Raw genomic sequence first — 19444 nt, 5'->3', positions numbered from 1 at the left:
GTAAAAATGACATCAACAACAAAAATATTTGAATCGTAGCTAGAATGAATACATTCAAGCTAACATTTTCATAACATAATGACATTTTTTCTTTTTTGAATATCATCGCTAAACGTTGTCATTCTAGGAATCAGTGAAAAAACAAAAAAAATTAGTCCATTCAATTCCATGATCATCTTTTGTTATTTGATCCATCGATCCATATATTGATCTCGTTATATAAATATATGGTAGCGAGAATATTTATATAATCTATAATCGTTATGTGCCACATTATCCATTGAACTAATACGATATGATAGACAATAAACAAGTGAAAATCATCATTACAAAAAAAAGTGAAAAAAAATGACAATATGACATGATGACGATGACGACAGCAGTAGCAATAATCATAAGCAGAAATCTTTGTAGTTTTTTTTTTCTATTCATTAGAAAGAATTTTTTTTCTATTCTAAACAGACTCCCCCCACCCAAAAAAAATAGTCAAAGTTATTTTGAAAAATATAAAAAGTGAGAGAAAGAAATAAAAAAAAATTTCTTAAACATTGTACAGAATATTCTCTATGAGGAAAAAAAAACCAATCTAAACTGACAAAAAAGATGACATTTTTTTTACTCTTCTTTTTCTTCATTGTCAAAAATGCCTTTTTGACAACATTGGATCTGAGTGAAAGAGAATGCAAAAAAGGAACAGAAAAATCACATCACTTGGTGAAGCATTGATAACATTTTACATACCGATGTTTTTGTTGTTGTTGTTGATATCATCATAATGTTGAAGAATATTTTCATATGGGAATCAATGTATGGGGTGGGGGGAGGGTCGTATGGAAAGATTATCACACACACACATGAAAAACAACAACAGGCGGAGGACAATTGACAAGCTATTTTTTTGTTGTTGTTGTTGAAGAATATATTATTGATATTGTATAACCGAAAAGTTGTGTGTGTGTGTGTGTGTGTCGATTTAAAATTCGTAAATGCCAATAGGGAACAATATATTTATTTCGGATAATATCATGATAGCGGTTACTTTAATAGCATATTGTCATCTTACTTGATTCTTTCAATCAATTCACACACACAGAACTAGCAATGGCCTTTATTCATATATTGAATGAAATATTGGTGGATGATGATGATGATCATCATATATTCCATTGCTAATATATAAATCCTGCTTTTCTATCCTCACAATCACAATAACGTTGTGTTGGGTGTTGATCATCAATTTCTTAACTTGATTTTACTTTACAGTAGTTCCAAGTAGTTCATCATCATAAGTTGCATGAATATTTTTATCATAGGATATAAACAATAGAGTTTCTTCGGGATGATTCAAAATGTGGTGAAAAGTTTTCTCTTTTAAAAACCGGAATTTTTTCGTTTTCATCTTAGTTTGTTTCAACGAAAGATGAATAAAAAAAAATCAAAAAATGACACACGTATTTGCACAAGTTTTTATTTCACTCTATAAAATAATCGGGTGATGATATATTACAGCCTTTTCCAAAGTGTTGTCCGGAAAAATTTCAATGAAAAAAGTTTGAGAATCGCTGATATATATCAGGTTCTATATGGATATGGATAAATGTCCCCGGAGAGAGAGAGAGAAAGAAAGTAAAAGGCAACCACGATCATATAACACATTATTTATCGAATTTCGATGAAAAGTAACAAAAAAAAAATTCTTTTTATTTATCGGATAAGAAAATTGTGACAAACAAATTCAGAATTTTTTTCCACTTTTTTTTACTGTTTGTTCCACAACATTAGCTACATATAGTTCGATTTTCACAAAAAAAAATATTAATATCTTTGAGCTTGGACAGAAACAAAAAAGTTTGATAATCCATAACCCAAAAAAAAAAAAACCAAGCGGGTTACACCAATCGGATTTTACCGTCGTCGCTGAACATGATGTGAACTATGAAATGAAACTTTTTTTTCTTCAAAAAAAAAACAAAAACAAACAAAAGATAAATGAAAATGTTTAGACTTTATTTCTTTTTTCTCATCCGGAAAACAAAACTAGAAAAATTCAATTATTATTTCCTTTCGAATCAACAGGAAAAAAATGATTGAAATTCTGTCAATTGCAATTGACAATAAGGAATGAAAAAAATGAAAATAAAGAAATTCTCAAAAATACAAAAAAAAAACAATTCACTAATCTAGAGTAGGTCCCGTTAAAAAGACAATAACCGAAAAGTGAAAATTAATCAAAGTTCAATTTTATTTATTGATCATCATTGTTTTTCTTTTTTTGTCTGTTGAATGAATTGATATTTGTGGACAATGATGATTTTTTTTTGGAGTTTATTAGGAAAATTTTTTCAGGAAAAAAATAACCCCCTGTAAACTTTGTTCCGGAAAACTATAAAGGTTTTGAATGTTTTTATTTTTTGGTTTGAAATTTTCATATAGAAAAAATCAAAATGAAAATAAATGTGAATCGAGCGTGTCAATTTTTTTTTTTTTTTTTGCACAATTGTATAATAAATGAAGCAACCCACTAGCTGTTGTTTCTCGTTGGTTGGTTGTCTTTATTATTATTATTATTAGTCGAAAAAAATAATAATAACATCAACTATAATGTGAGCGTGTGTCTCTATATTGATAATGTCTCCTGGAACAAAATGAAATTTTCAACTATGAAAAAAAAAGAAAAAAATTTTTTTTTTCATTTTTTTTAAGAAAAAAAAAATTCTTGATATTCTACAATAACAACAACAGTAGTAGTAGTAGTAGTAGTCAAGTAGTAGTTCACCAATATCATCATTATGGTCTTAGTGATGATGATGATGATGATGATTTAAGAATACAGCAGTAACAAAGAGTACAATGTCATAGCACATCCATTAAATAAGGATATCACGTTGTGTATGTTTTGTATTTTGTATTGAAAGTATATTTTTTTTAAAATGAAACTTTATGCTACAAACAATACAATACGATATTATGAAAAGTTGCTAACCTACACACACACACACACAGGCACAAAGAATTCAATGTAATGTCAATTTTTTTTTCCAATGGAATTTATGTGTCTGTGTGTCCTATAAGAATTGTCACACATTGTCATGTCAACCTAACATGATGAAAAAAAACAAATCATTCAAATAAAAAAATCGAGATATAAAAAAAACAAATTTTGTTCAAAGTTCTAACTGATGGAAAAAAAATTGAAATGAAATCATTGAATTTTGTAACCAAAAAAAAAATACACACACACACGAAATGACCAAATTCATTCATTCAAAATGATGAATTAATTCTATCGCACAATTAAGTTAGTTTTGTCCATTTAGATTTGTTGTTTTGAATGAGAAAAAGAGTTAAATTTTTCGGTTGCATAATTCTCAGATGATGATGATGATGAATCGATTTATAAAGACCAACAACAACAACAACAACAATGAACATTATTAATCAAAACACACCAAAAAAAAAAATACATTAACTATAGAATTGATGAATGAGTGGTTTCAAACATTAACCATCAACAACAACAAATAAAAACTTGAAATGTACTGTATTTAATGATAATTATTAGCTTGGGATTTCACACACACACACACACACACACACACAATCACAACTATTGAATTTTTTTCTTTTCGATTGAATTCCTCAACCAAACCAACAAATATCAAATTAAACTGATTGATCATTATTATTATCGATATATATGTGTTTCGAGAAATAATTCTACAATAAAAGTGTGTGGATGTTAGTTGTTTGGGCAACATGACCAAAAAAAAAAATTTATGCAGTAAAACACAATGCAGAGAAAATGTTTCCAAAAAAAAAACATGATGATGATGCAATGAAGAATTTCTTTTTTAGACACCAAAAAAAAACAGCCGTTTTTTCATCGAAAATCTATTAGCAAGCAATTAAAATAGCATTTATCATGTCGGTTATGTTGTATGTTGTGTCGATCATCAGTTCTACTGCGAGAAAACACGCAAACTTTGTGTGTTTGTATGTGAAACATCAATGAAAGAATATTTGAAACATTTGAAAGGCAACTGAATCGTTTAGTTTGCTACACAAAACATCGTCATTGTCCGCACTTTACAATTCATTCACAGTCTACTGATGGATGAGAAATTCTTGCTGTAGTTGTTATATTATTCAGTCTGCATGGCAAAAATCGATCGATGGAATTTTCATTCATGTGTGTGTGTGTGTGTGTGTGGCTAGACCAAAGATTCACACATTCAGAATGAAAAAAAAACATAAAAAATCAGCTAATCTGAAGCCTCATTCTCTCTCTTTTTATTTATTTTTTTTTAAATGGATTATATACGCCAAACACACATTGCCATTGAGAAAAAAAAAGAGATTATTATTATTATGGAACCAGTCATGTGATTAATTAATTATTATCATCATCATCCACCATTCATTTGAGTATCGAAAGAAGTAATGATGGTGATGAAAAATGCAAAAAATTTTTTTTTTTTTTTTTGGCAATTCATTAATTTTAATAGTGAGAGCCACTATTTAAAAAAATAAACTCTTAAATGATATTCGCCGTAATTGCTAAAAGTGATGAGTTTTTTTTTGGGGGGTTTATCTATTTATTGAATGAAAATTTTTGTAGTTTTTTTTCACTCTTTTCATCTTTTTTTTTTTGAAAAAAAAACAAAATATTGGAACCGGGACTTTAGAACCATGATCATTTTAGTTTTTTTCCATCTCTCTCTCTCTCTATTCTTGGAACAATGAATTATATCTATTTTTTCCTTTGGCTATTCCAATTTGAACACAAACACAGATAGACAATGGACAGATGATGGATATTTTTCTGTGTCTATGTCAAGCCAAACACACAAAAAAAACCAAAAACATGTGCTCAAGCCACTATCACCATCAAGTCAGCAACCATAAAACTAAACTAAACTAAACTGAAAACATATAAAAAACAACAACAACAACAAGCCAAATTCTTAATATTTTAGCTTTTGTGTTCATTTTCAATGATGATGAGGATTTTTTCTTTACAATAGTGATATATTGCTGATCCGATTTCTAAAAAAAAACCTTTCTAGACTTGTATCCTGTATTTGTGTAGGTCCGATTTTGAGTATGGTAGACAAGGAATATTCTACAAACGCAGAACAAATCGTTTTTCGTATGTAATAAAAAAAAAGAATAGATAGATAGTCAGATTCCATGAGGCAAAAACAATGGTTTAGATACTAAAGAATTCTACAGAGAGCAAATCAAGAAAAAAAAAGTCCACCACTGACCGGTTAATAGAATATGAATGAATCTGGTGATGCAAAGTTGACTGTATAGGAAAACTGTAAGAATTGTTCTTTTTGATTAATTAAATAAAATATTTTTTCCAACATGAAGATAGAATCCGTTGGCTGACACATAACTGAAATGCATGTGGATTATGTAAACATGAATTAATGGATGATATACACACACTTGATTTATTCACTTGGAATAACTATTTTTTATGATGATGATGATCTACAGTAAATGTTCATATAACGACAAAAAAAAACTAACCGAAAGCATTAAAAATACTGTTTGATTGTATGGCTTGTTGCCTTGATGAACAACAATGCTACTATGGAATTAGAATATCAGACATCCAGGAATAAATAAAGCAGGATAAAGGAAAAACACACACACACACATTAACTGGAAAAAGCGGAACTTAAAATTCATTTCAATCCAATGTTTAGTCAAATATGGTAAAGGACCCATAGGGACTATACACACACACACTCACAAATATGATATAGTCATGTAATATTTGTTGTTTGAAATATGCAACAATGGAACAACATCAATCAAATAAATGGATTTTTTTTTCACATATGCATATCATAACAACACACACACAGTGGTCACACACACATACACACACACGCACACACATTTGTTTATTGATGTTGTCTATTTCACACATAGGATGTGTGAATTATACAACAACGTTATCATCATCATGTGAAATAGACAACAATTAGGTCTACCAACTGTGTGTGTGTATGTGTGTATCATTGAACTAAGTTTGAGGTATAATAGTGGTGTTCTATCATCATCAACACGATGATGATCATAAATTTTTAGACTTTCATTGGCATCAATTTGAAAAATTCTATAGAGAATTTATCTTTCTTCTTGGTATGGATTCGAATTTTTTTTTTTTTTTTTTTTGGTTGTTTTTGTTATTTAAGAAAGTTATGTCACAACAGGAAAAACAACTGATCATCATCATGGTTAATACGATCATAAGATTTGACATTGTAAATATAGATTATGTTTTTTTTTTGTTTCGAGATAAAACATTTTGATCGATGAGAATCCATTAAAATATTAACACAAAAATATCACTCAAAATAAAATTAAAAAACTAGACTAGATAGTAGATAAATAGATGTTCCAAAAAAAAATCTATGTTATTTCAAATCATTGATGTTCGTGTATTGAATAGAAACAAAAACAACAACAAACAAACAAACAAACAAGCAATGATTCGTGATTTTTGATCATTTCCTTTTTTTTAGAAAAAAAAAATCGAATCATTTTTAACCAATCATTGTTTATTGTGATTAAATGTGAATATATGAAAAAAAAATTATAGCCTTTCACAAATTTAATCGAACCGAATGTCAAAAGTGTTTGTGAATCGAATCGGCAAAAAAAAAAAAATAATATCGTTTGATGTAATAAAATCATAACCACCAGTTTTTGACATTTATTGATTTTTTTTCTCTAGAATACATGGAACGAAGAACATATGAAGGAAATGGAAACGTACCAGGTGTTGGTAGCGGTATTGGTGGTGGTAATAATAAAAACCATCGTATGCGATATTATAAAAGTAAAGTGAAGACACATACCAACACACACACACACACACACAGTTTCTAATCAACTAAATCAGAATTGACAGAAATGAATGAAAATAAAAAAAAACTGGAAGCAAATGATGATGATAATTAGGATGCTATTGCTGATTATGATGGCTATCGTTGTGAAACATAATGTCTAATTAACCTTATTTATTTTATTTTATTCTATTATTTTCAAACAAATATAGAATATCAGCCATACAATACATTAATTGGTGAGCCAATATCATTGCCATGTAATATAACACCACCAACTAGTGATGATGATGTATCATTGATATTATGGTATCGTGATGACCAATCTACACCAATCTATACGGTTGATGCTCGTGGCATAGGCAATAGCCTTAAAACGGCCAAACATTTTCATGATATGGCCATATTGGGCGATGATGATCGTGTAACATTCAATATAACATATCCAATTTCTTATCTACGATTTATACGAACAATAGCCACAGATACTGCTGAATATCGTTGTCGTGTAGATTTTCGTCGTGATCGTACCATAAATAGAGTGATGCAATTAAATGTGATAGGTAAGTGTAATGGAAATTCAATATCGTCATTAATTTTTTCAACAAAATAATATAATTCAATTCAATTCGATTCGGTTGATATGATGGCCAGTACCAGCCAATAAACTATCCATCTATGATACCGGTAATAATTACATCAATGATATTGCTGGCCCATTCAACGAAGATATTCCATTGAATTTGACTTGCTTATCCGAAGGCGGATATCCATTGCCAAAAGTTCGTTGGTGGAAAGGCGAACAAATGATTGGTAATCATAGTATTACCGTTAATAATGTTGATGGTAATAAAGCAACACCAATAATGGTCAAAAATGTGATAAAATTTGATAAGGTGTTACGTGAACATCTTATGATGCCATTGACATGTGAATCAACCAATACCAATCTAACTGTGCCTGTTACAAAAACCATATTGATCGATCTGAATCGTAAGTAATCGTAAATAATCAATGTTGAAAACTAATCAAAACTGATTGTAAAAAAAAAACTTTTTCATTTTTAAGTAAAACCAATCGAAGTAAAAATTGTACGACCATTACATAATATGACTGTTGGACAAAAAATCGAATTAGTATGTCAATCAAGTGGATCAAGACCACCGGCAAAGATTGAATGGCGTAAAGATGGTAAATTAATGGAACATTTTAGTGAAACAACATCTGATGATGGATCAGTGACAACCAATTATTTGGCATTCATACCAACAATCGATGATAATGGTCGACAATTAAGCTGTGTGGCAAAGAATCCACAATTCAAAAGATTTGAATTAGAAGATCGAATAGAATTGAATATACAATGTAATTATTTCTCTCTCTCTCTTTCTCTCTATCGGGGATGATTGAAATTTTTTTTTTGTTTCATTTATTTATTTACATAGATGCTCCAATCCTATCATTACTATTGGGAGCAAATGCTAAACAACAAGAGATTGTCGAAGATAGTAGTGTTTATTTTGATTGTAACATTCAAGTAAGTAATCAATGATTATCATAATCAACAAATACTATCTTCAAAAAAAAAGATCAATGATTCATAATGAATGAATGAAAAGCAGCAAAAAAAAAAAGAAATCAGAATGAATTATCTATCCATTTTATTTTAGTGGTCAACTTTACTTGATTTCTCGATTATAATTCAATTATATATATACGATTAGATAGAGAGAGAGAAAGAAAGAGAGATTCTGATTGAAACATAGATACATGGCAAATGGTATAGTAAACACAATTAATCGGATTTCAACCGCTCATCATCGACCAGGTTATCATGAATTTGATTCTTGCAAAACCCAAAAACCAAAAACCAAAAAATAAATAAATAATCAAACAAGACAAGAAAAAACAACTAAATCTAAAATTTTGATTTCTGATTTATCGTTTGTCAGCATTTCAGCATTGTATGAGCATTGAAAAGTTAGAATTTTTTTTTGACATTAATTAGAAAAATAAATTGTAATTGTATTTCATCATTGTTATATAATGATGATGATGATGATGATAGATTTTCTCGTTATTCCGCTAATCGAAGCATAAAATTTCAAAAAGTGAAAAAGCGGTTTGCCCAATCAAAATTATTATTGTAAACACTAGACACTTGATAAAATGATGTATTGAAAAATTGATCATCAAATCAAATCATATCACATCATATTTGATTTCATAGAAAATACACACACATCTCATATCAGAGCTCAATAAAGACGATGATGATGATGATGAACTGAATTCTCATTAAGAAAATGCTGTCTCTTTCTGCCTGATTTGGTTGGCTGTTTTAATGTTATTGTTCATAACTTACACACATATTCCGGATATAATGTTAGAGTTCCGGTTTGTTTTTCTTTCACTCATTCTCTAGTGTGATATGATGATGATGGTGATGATGATGTTTGAACAATATGGACAAACCGTCAGCTGTTTGTTCTTAACGATAACGATGATGAGTTTGAACAAAGAACTGATTTTTTATTTCTTTTCATTTTTTTTCTTTCATTCAGTATAAATTAAGTGATCATCAATCGATAGTTTACCAAAATCATCATGATCAAATAGTTATATTTTAGTAACAGAATGAGCACAGAAATAAAAGTCAAACAAATTATGGAATTCTATTGGAGACAAATGGAAAACACACATAAACAAACAAACAAACAAATAAATCATCATTGAATGACATCACTCACTAACGATTCAGTATTTTTCAGATTTTTTTTCAAATACAGAAAATAAATAAGGGGCTATATAAACTATTTTTTTTTTTTTTTTTTTGGTATTCGATATACCAATTATCTTGTTTTGTTTGTTTGATGATCATTAATGGCCTATTTTTAAAAAAAATGAAAATGAAAATAAACAACTGATACAGAGTACGTCGAATCAGTCAATCAATCGACAAACCAACCAAACAGTAGAATTCATTTTTGTCAACAACAACATTTACAGTGAATGAATTCAATAGATTTTGTCGTTCTTTTTTTTTTGGTCATTTAATTTTTTCCCGTTAATGTTGTCATCATCATCAAAATTGATTATCAATCGATTATTGCCTCTAGTTGTTGTTGTTTCGTTTTTTTTTTGTTTTGGTTTTGGATCTAGTTCCCCGAAGCTAGTGAAAATGAATTCATTATTCAATAAAGATAGAATCACTTCATGGATATATTGTAATATTTTTAACTGAGAGAAAAGTTGTTGTTTTTGTTGTTATGTTGTTGTAATGTAATGATAATCAAATAGCCAAACACACACACAAAATAGTTTGTGACCATCACCATCATCATTTGTTTTTCGGATCAGTTAATTATTGTTTGATTATCATCATAAAAACCAAAAAAAAAAAAAAAAAAAAGAAAAACAAAACGAAAATCAATCTCTCTTGAGACAATTTTATTGATATCGCGTGCAATGAATGAATGAATGCATCTTGTCAGGCGTAAACATTGAATGAGAGAAATGTGAAGAAATGATGAAAATTATGAAGAAAAAAAAATGGTTGATTGCATTAAAGGGAATTCATAGTAGTTCAATTACAAAATCATCATTAAATTGATTGATATCGATAAAGAATCGAAAAGATATCAAATGCAACGATCTTTTACTTCTTTTTGCTACTATCATATCTAATTTGTTTTGAATATATATCCAATAAATGTAATTTGATTTTTCAAAAGGCAAATCCTCCAGTAAAAGAATTTGGTTGGCTATTCAATGGAGAGGAATTAGATAGACAATCAATAATGAATATGATGGCAAATCATGATCATCAAAAATTTGAAACATTAATTGGCCATAAACCAATGACAAATGGCAGGGTAATAATTAACCATCGTGACAACAGCAAAAACAACGACTACAATGATGATGTTGTTGTTGATGATGAAGATGGTGGCAACAACGATGATGATGTTGATGATGATGTTGTTGTTGACAACAACAACAACAACAACAACGACAATATTAATCGAATCGAAATACGAAATAATTCAATAATAATCAATAATGTTAATCGACAACATATTGGTGGCTATCAATGTTGGGCCACAAATCAATTGAGTAAAAGTTATAGTGAAATTGTTCAGCTTAATGTTAAATGTAAGTGTATCATTATTGTATTGGCGATTGATATTTTGAATCCTGTCCACCACTATCAATAATTGATATTCCATATATAAACAAATACAACAACAAAGTCATCAACAACAATCAAATCAACACATCCAAATTCAATGAGAAGAATAAAATTCAGTTTCATTTAAATTTCGAAATTTCAAATAAAAAAAACAAACAAACATAGTGACAACAACATTGTTACCTCGAGCATTTATAGATAGCTTGAAAATACATTATTCTCCAATTCATTTCAATTTTATTTGGACAATTGTGTGCAAACATTTTTCTTGGAAATCAGAAAAAATTGAATTCAACAACATTCCCTTTTTCAAGTGTTTCCAGTTTTTATTTGTTCATTTGTTTTCGAATGAAATTTAATTCGTTGTACTGACAATGTTTTTCTCTTTTTGTTTTTTTTTTTTTTTTTTTTTTTTTTTGATGAAAAAAGACGCACCAATTTGTTCGATGGATGAAACGATAAATGAAATGACATTCGAATTAGAATTATTTGAACAATTGTCCATTGGATGTAATGTCCATGCTGATCCTCGTGATGTTATGTTTTTTTGGGAATTTAATTCATCATCGCCTACAGCTGATATGTCAGTCACTGAACATCATCATCATCATCATCTGAGCAAGAGCAACAAAAACATAAACAATGCATTGGATTCGGTTGATGATGATGATGATGATGAAGGTAACGATGAAAATCGAAGTCGTCCATTAATGAGTATACAGAATCATCTTGAATCACCATATCGCAGTGTATTACATTTTACGCCTCGTTCAATCGATCATTATGGTACATTATATTGTTTTGCACAGAATCGTATTGGCCGTCAAAGACAACCATGTATATACCATATTCGTAAATCAGGTGCGTTAAAAAAACGGGCTACACACAAAAATATATCCAATATATTTATTATATGAATTCATGATGATAACTAATGACTTACCCGCCCTATCCACTATTTACAGAAACACCAATGGCACCAAAAAATTGCTCACTACAGAATATAACATCAACATCTTTAACGGTACAATGTCCATCATATAATCATCATTATTTTTACTCGAATGTTCATTCATCACAAGAACAACATTCATCAATAGATGATGACGGCGTGCATCATCTATCGGCAACGAATGGCAACTATCATTATATATTATTAATCTACAATGGTTTGAATCAATTAATCAGAAATCTAAGCGAACCATCATCATCTTCATCATCATCATCGATGATTAAATTCAATATTAATGATTTATCTGCCAATGATATGGATAATCTAAACATGTTCATCTATGCTATAAATCGAAATGGTGGTGGACAAAGTGAACGTATCCGTGTACCAGTTACCAATCTAGTTGGACAACCAAAAAAATTGGGTAATTATTATCAAAATAAAAAAAATTAATTTTAATAAAATGATGAAACTCATCTTCTGAATATCATCTCCATTTATGCAGAACATATCGAACAATTCCGATTGAATAATATTAGACCATTTCTATTATTAATATTCATTGTCGCCTGTTTGATTACATCGATTGGTGCTTTTATCGTAATGGTCATTATTAAGCTTGGACGACGACGAAGAAGAAATAAAACAACAACGACAACAACAACAGCAGCAAAGAAAAACTATTCAAGTAAATTTTCAATTCATAACCATTACCATTTATTTTGTTTTGTTTATATTTGTTTTATTTAAATTTTTTATTTCAAAATCTCTTATCACACAATCTTTTCTTTTTTTTGTTTGATTTGAATGAAAAATCCAATCGAATCGAATCGAATCAAATCCCAACAACGATAATGATAATAATGAAATAGATGTTAAAAACAATAAGGACCATATCGATGGTAATCATAATAATAATGTGAAACAAACAAAAGCAACAACAACAACGACGACGATACGAAATGAAGGAAATGTTTTTGACATTAGTAACAACCAACAAGACGACGATTCATTGAATTCTGTTATGAATGTCGTTAATAGTACGAGTGTTAGCTGTGGTGATGCTGCCATAGTTATGGCTTCAACATTATCATCAACATCAACAACATCAACAACAACAACAATCACCGATAATAACAACAAAATTGTAGTAAAGAATGATGATGATGAGGTTGGCGGCGATACATTATTATTGTTACAACAAGCATCAGCATCATCAGCATCACATTGCATTACAAATTATAATAATAATAATAACAACCAGAATAACAACAACAACAACGACATGCATTCTTCCTGTAATTCTTTTCAACAACAACAACAACAACAACATCATCATCATCATCATTCCAATTCGGAAACAATGTATGTTTCTGACCGTTTTTTTCTGTTTTTGTTTTTGTTTTTTTTTTGTTTTGTTTCCATTGAATCCACTTCTTTTTTTTTCTTCTGATACATTGTTTTAACCATAATACTTTTTCTTTTTTTTTCCTTTGTTTCACATCACCCATATAGCTCAAGATCAAATTCATTGTCTCGAATGACCAATTTAAATTTGACCGGAAATGGAACGAAATTTGATACTACTGTTATCAATGGTGGTGATTGTACTATACAACAAAAACCACCACCACCACCACAACTATCACCATCACATGCTGGATCATCATCAATCGAAATGGTCACATTTATGGTCAAAGATCAACAACAACAACAACAGCAACAACATCTACATCCAAAACATTGTCAAATGATACAATTAACCAGTACAAATTTTAATGATCAACATTCCAAAAATCATGAAAATATCTCCACCTCTTTATATCATCATAATCATAATCATAATCATCAGACAAATTGTAAGTGGATCCAATATATTATAATCAACGATAAAACGCCCAAAAGACAAACAAACAAACAAACAAACAAAAAGATCTGACCATTCACTTTAATTCTGTGTGTGTGTGTGTGTTATAAGTTAAATGTAATTTAGCAATGATATGAAAATATATTATGAAACCACCGTTTTATATGTATTATTTACCATTTATGGTCATCATTTGCTAATGTTAAATTCAATCGTATCAATCATTGTATACTGTTTTTTTTTTGTTGCAGTCCAGATTATTGTGTGTAGCATAGTCTATACAACCATATCGGATACAATTTTACAACGATCCAAAAAAAAAAATGTGAATCATTTGTCGTGGTCGTTTAGTGTTTGAGTATGTATGTTGTCATCGTATATGAAATACTAACCTATAGTAGAAACAAAAAAATTCATAAATGTTTTATCCACATTTCTCATTGGCAACAACAACAACAAAAAAAATTGTTGTTTGACCACGATTGCAATTCCAATTGCAGAATTCATTCAGTTCGGTTGAATTTTTCATAGAAATTCTTTAAACAAACAGCCAGAAAAAGTTTTGACTTGATCTCTTTTTTTTTGTTTTTGAATGATAAGGTGTTCATGGCCATACATTGAAACATTGGGACATTTTTTTTCTACAGTTTTACACAACCTAAACAAACAATTACATGATCGAAATGGAAAAAAAAATCAAACAAAAAACAATGATATCAAGATGTACAGAGACATTCACATTCTTTTTTTTGCCCTTGATGGTTACACCCATCTTTCCCCACATCTATTTTGTTTTTCTTTTTGCATTTTCATTTGAAATGAAAAAAAAGTGGAGAAAAAAAATCCCGATTCAAAATGACCGAGAAAAAAAAATCAATAATTTATAATGCCATTCACAGATACGAAATGAAATGAAATGAAAATGGGAAATGGACGATAAAAAAAATAGTAAAGGAAACGGATTTCCAAACATATTTATTATATATACACACAGTCAACATACGCCCTGTTTCTATTGGTGAGTTAAGTTGCAATGGAAACACCGTTTTGTGACTTAAATTTCGACTGCCATCTTAAATGAACTTAAGTCCCAATAGAAACGGGAGATGACTTGACTAAAAAGAATAAACAGTACACAAATTTAACGAAGAAATTAATGGAAATGATGATGATTTTTCGGTGACAATAAAAAAAAAACAAATGCCCAACAAATAAATAGCAAATTGTCGAATCAAATGATGATTTGCGATGATTTTAAATCTTTTTATTATTGATTTTCAAATTGCAAATTGGCTTTGAACAAACACAACTACGACAACAACAACAACAACGAAAAATACATTTTCAATTGGATTCAATTTTGATAACAAAAAAATTGCATAAACATCACACACAAACACAGAATTCGAAACGAACAAAACATTTGAAATTTTTTTTTTGTTGATAATTTTCGTGATGAAAATTTGAATCTCATTCGAGGCCATTCAAATCGATTGCATTTAAATCAAAAAAAAAAAACAAAAAATGATTGCATTATTTTTCGCAAACAGAAATCAAACAATACTTAAAAAATGCCATCACCCAAGAATGATCAATATTGATCCAGAATATCAATTTTTTTCTGTTTGTTTTTTTGTTTGTTTTGGATCAATCAAAATGTGTATAGATTATTAGCATAAAAAATCAGCCACACCTATCCATAAAAAATTGATCAAAATAATTTCTAAATGTTTTTTTTTTGGTAGGTTCTACGGCCAACCATAATATTGTTGAAATGATCGATCCAATTGGATACAAAATCGATGGTTGTGGTGAATCGAAAATAATACAACATTATCATCATAATCACAATCATCCACAGCAATTGTTATCGGGCAATGAAAATATTCTAAAGAGCATAGCCACCTTACCAAGACGTTCATCAACAATGTTGAATCGATCACAAACACCTACAACAACAACAACAACAGCAACAACATCAATGATGAATTGTTGTCAATATCAAAATGATCGCTATCAATCACATCATAATCATCATTATTATCATCATGGATCATATCTGGAGTTAACTACTACCGCTAATGAAACCAACAACAACTATACTACAACAGCTAAACCTTTGGCCATTATGAATGCTGATCATCAGCATAATCATCCAATCGAATGTCTATTATATCATCCACAGCAGCAATATAATCAGATTTGTTCCATACAAGATGATGATGATGATAATGTAACAATGATAAATTCCTGTCATAATCATCATCATCATCATCATCATTCACATGTAAAAATCTGTCCAACAACATTATCATCATCATCATCATTATTATCAACACAGATAGATCATCATTATAATAATCATAAAAATCATATTGTCCCTGATGAGCTTACCACAGTTTACGAAACAAACAACGAAAACAGTACAATATCGATAAGTAATGGAACAAATCCAACAACAATTAGAGATTATCATAGGAGACGATCAACACCACTTCATCAAGAGGAACAGAATTTTCTTGCTATAAATAATTTATCTGAACAACAATCTAATAATAATAATCATGTAAGTTGTTTGACAAACACACATACACACACACACAAAAAATATTTCTAGATTTTTATCGACAAATGTCGCAGCATCAGCGAATTAAACCATCATATCTGCGAGTAGCTAGTGTATCACAGAATATACGATGATGAAGATGATCTCAAATCGCTTTCATCATCGCATCTTCATCGACAACAGGAAATATGCTATATATGAATGTTTGTTGTTGACATTCATTTCATTTATGTGACGGTTTGATTAATTAACCTTTTTTTTCGTTTTCACCCGGTATTATAGCTGAAAAAGATTGTTTTTTGTTGTTGTTTCTGTGAAGAAAAAAACGAAAGAAAAACAAAAAAAAAACCATTAATTTAGATGTAAACAACTGGAATGAATATCATTTAAACAGAAACAAACACACATACAGAGAAAAATGTTGAATTAGCATCTTTTTTTTTCTTTGAGATCTGGCTGGTTTTTGTCAGAGATCAGATGTTTCCGTAAAATAGACCAAACTGAAAACAAGGAAAAAAAATCTTTACTGGAACAATTCAGAAAAAAATTCCATTGAAATGACCTGCATTATATTTCTATCATATACCATCATCATCATCATCAGTGAGATGAAAACAAGAATTTTCTTTTTCTCTTCTCATTTCTATTCTGTTTCAAATTTTCTTATTTTCTTTACATTTTCTAGATCAATTAATAATGACTGAAATCGGTTTTTGTTGTTATTTGTTTTTTTGTCTTGTTTTGTTTTTCCAGAATTCATTTGTCTTAACATCTTCATCAACAACAACGACAATGCCATCATCGAATGATGCGACAATGGTAATGACGACGACGACGACGACGACAAAAACAGCGACACCTGTAGTAATGAATATCGATTTACCAAAAAATTCTTTTCCACATATCATTATGACAACACAAACGGCAAATATGGATACATTTCTAACGGCATCGAATGCTGCTGATTCACATCATCAACATCATCATCAACCAACAAATGGATCGATAATCATAGATCAGCAGCAGCAGCAGCAGCAACAACAATCATCATCATCAACAATGATGATCAACACTAACAATTTATCACCAGCAACATCAACATCATCATCATTATTATCACCACAATTACCACCAAAATCGGCCATTAAAGTACGATTTGTCGAATAACAAATGGAATGAAATGGCCAAGCGCATCATTAAAGAAGATATTTGTCCCGGAAACCGGAAAAGTGCGATTTATGTTTAATAATAATAATAAATTCAACATCGTCATCATCATCATCATTATGAAAATGATGTGAAAAAAAATTCATAAACAATAACTGTATATATTATATATGTAGGATGCTATAAAATGTTAATCAATTATTATTGCAAATGTTATTAATGTTGTTGTTGTTGTTGTTACATCATCATTATCATTACAACCACAATGAAGATGATCATCTGACGATCTCATCATCATCGTTGTAATCAACATAATAAAAATGACAATTTTTTTCTTGTTCAATTTTGTTTCCCTATTTCTCTCATTACGATGATGATGATGATGAGATCGTTTGTTTCAAAGTTTAAAATGGCCGGAAATCGGTATTCAAAAATAAAGGAAAAAATCAGAGGCACAAAAAAAACTTTTTTTTTTAGATTTTAGCCATAATAAACCCATATCATTCACAGATATGCTATACTCAACATCAACAATGAATGATTCGCGCTGTTAAAGAAAATGGTCCAGTTAGTGAATTCATTCAATAATAAACGGCGATGAACAAGATAATCGATTCTTCAATCATTTGACCAACTTATAATAATTCGTTATTATTCGATTATTATCATTATCATTATAAAATAGACATATCGTCGAGTATCATTTCCTCACCAATGTTTGCTAAGCAACTTTAGTGTTATTTTGCATTTGTCATCATTTAATTTTTCATACACAAAAAACGCTCGCACACACACACAAACGTTTTTGTGTGCGGTTATTTTTTTTTTATTCATTTAAAAATTGTTCATCGTACCGAAACGGAAATAGTTGATGGTTAGCTGAGAATAAATATTTTTTGTTGCTTGTTTGTTTGCTTGCTGTATTGTAATTGACTAGAATATCGAAAAAAAATCAGATTGAAAACTGGAAAATCAAGCACAATTGTCAACCACAACAAAAATATGAGTGACTGTTTTCGGAAACGGAATACTCACACACACACACACACACAAAATGGATGTGAGAATGACCAGCAATTGTAACAACAACAACAACAGAAGCAGCATAAAATCGATTCGAGATAGGAAAATTGGATTTGCCAAAAAAAAATGGAAAGAAATTAAATTTATTTATATTCTTTAGTGCCAATTCTTTCTTCTTTTTGCATTTTAACTACAGCCAAAAAAAAAAAAAAATACGAAAGAAAAAGAAAAAAAATTCGCTCATCACAACTATCGATTCGGTTATACACATGAAAAACTTTCGAACAAAATTCTTTAGCATAACAAAATCCATATATATCTAGTCATGAAATAAAAGTCAAAAAAAAAAGTTGAAATGGTCACCCAGAAGTTACACACACACACACACACATTAACACCAAAGTGAACAAAACCGAAGGCGATATGATAAACAACAACCGTAACAAAATTCTGGAACAATCAAATGACAAACAACAACAACAACAACAACAAAAATTCATTCGACATATCCACATTTTGGGATATATTATGATTCTAGAGATTTGTGACATAATTAGGCTTCTGGGCTTATCAGTCGAATGGATTATAAAATAAAAGACACATTCTTTGACATGTAAAATGGTCACACATTAAACAAAATTCTGGATATAATGGTTTTTGTTTTTTGATTTTCAATCATTTCAATTTAATTCATTACGATAACGCCAGAGTGCACCACACTAGCTAAAATAAGATTCAAATCATAATGCATTATATATTATCAATGTCCTTGGTTATAGATGTATGGATGAATTTGATCCTATTGTTATAA

General features: G+C 29.5%; 1 protein-coding gene across 3 annotated transcripts in view; it reads left to right on the top strand.

The window, feature by feature from the left end:
* Positions 1-17953, top strand: part of LOC124500423 (uncharacterized) — a 35280-nt gene extending 17327 nt beyond the window's left edge. For 2 of the 3 annotated variants that reach the window (XM_075730775.1, XM_075730776.1), the window contains exons 2-13: positions 7079-7429; positions 7521-7859; positions 7935-8231; positions 8312-8403; positions 10601-11021; positions 11488-11919; positions 12024-12434; positions 12516-12698; positions 12883-13375; positions 13526-13869; positions 15623-16443; positions 17197-17953. In XM_075730775.1, the coding sequence (XP_075586890.1) occupies positions 7079-7429; positions 7521-7859; positions 7935-8231; positions 8312-8403; positions 10601-11021; positions 11488-11919; positions 12024-12434; positions 12516-12698; positions 12883-13375; positions 13526-13869; positions 15623-16443; positions 17197-17610 (4598 nt within the window). In that variant the 3' untranslated portion in view covers positions 17611-17953. Of the gene's footprint in view, positions 1-6754; positions 6860-7078; positions 7430-7520; positions 7860-7934; positions 8232-8311; positions 8404-10600; positions 11022-11487; positions 11920-12023; positions 12435-12515; positions 12699-12882; positions 13376-13525; positions 13870-15622; positions 16444-17196 lie in introns of all 3 variants that reach the window. The other variant, XM_075730774.1, reaches the window with a different exon arrangement.
* Positions 17954-19444: the final 1491 nt, after the last annotated feature.

The sequence above is a fragment of the Dermatophagoides farinae genome, chromosome 4, assembly GCF_024713945.1.
Source record: "Dermatophagoides farinae isolate YC_2012a chromosome 4, ASM2471394v1, whole genome shotgun sequence".
Lineage (NCBI taxonomy): Eukaryota > Metazoa > Arthropoda > Arachnida > Sarcoptiformes > Pyroglyphidae > Dermatophagoides > Dermatophagoides farinae.
The sequence above is the reverse complement of the archived record's forward strand: the minus strand, read 5'-3'. Positions and strand labels throughout refer to the sequence as shown.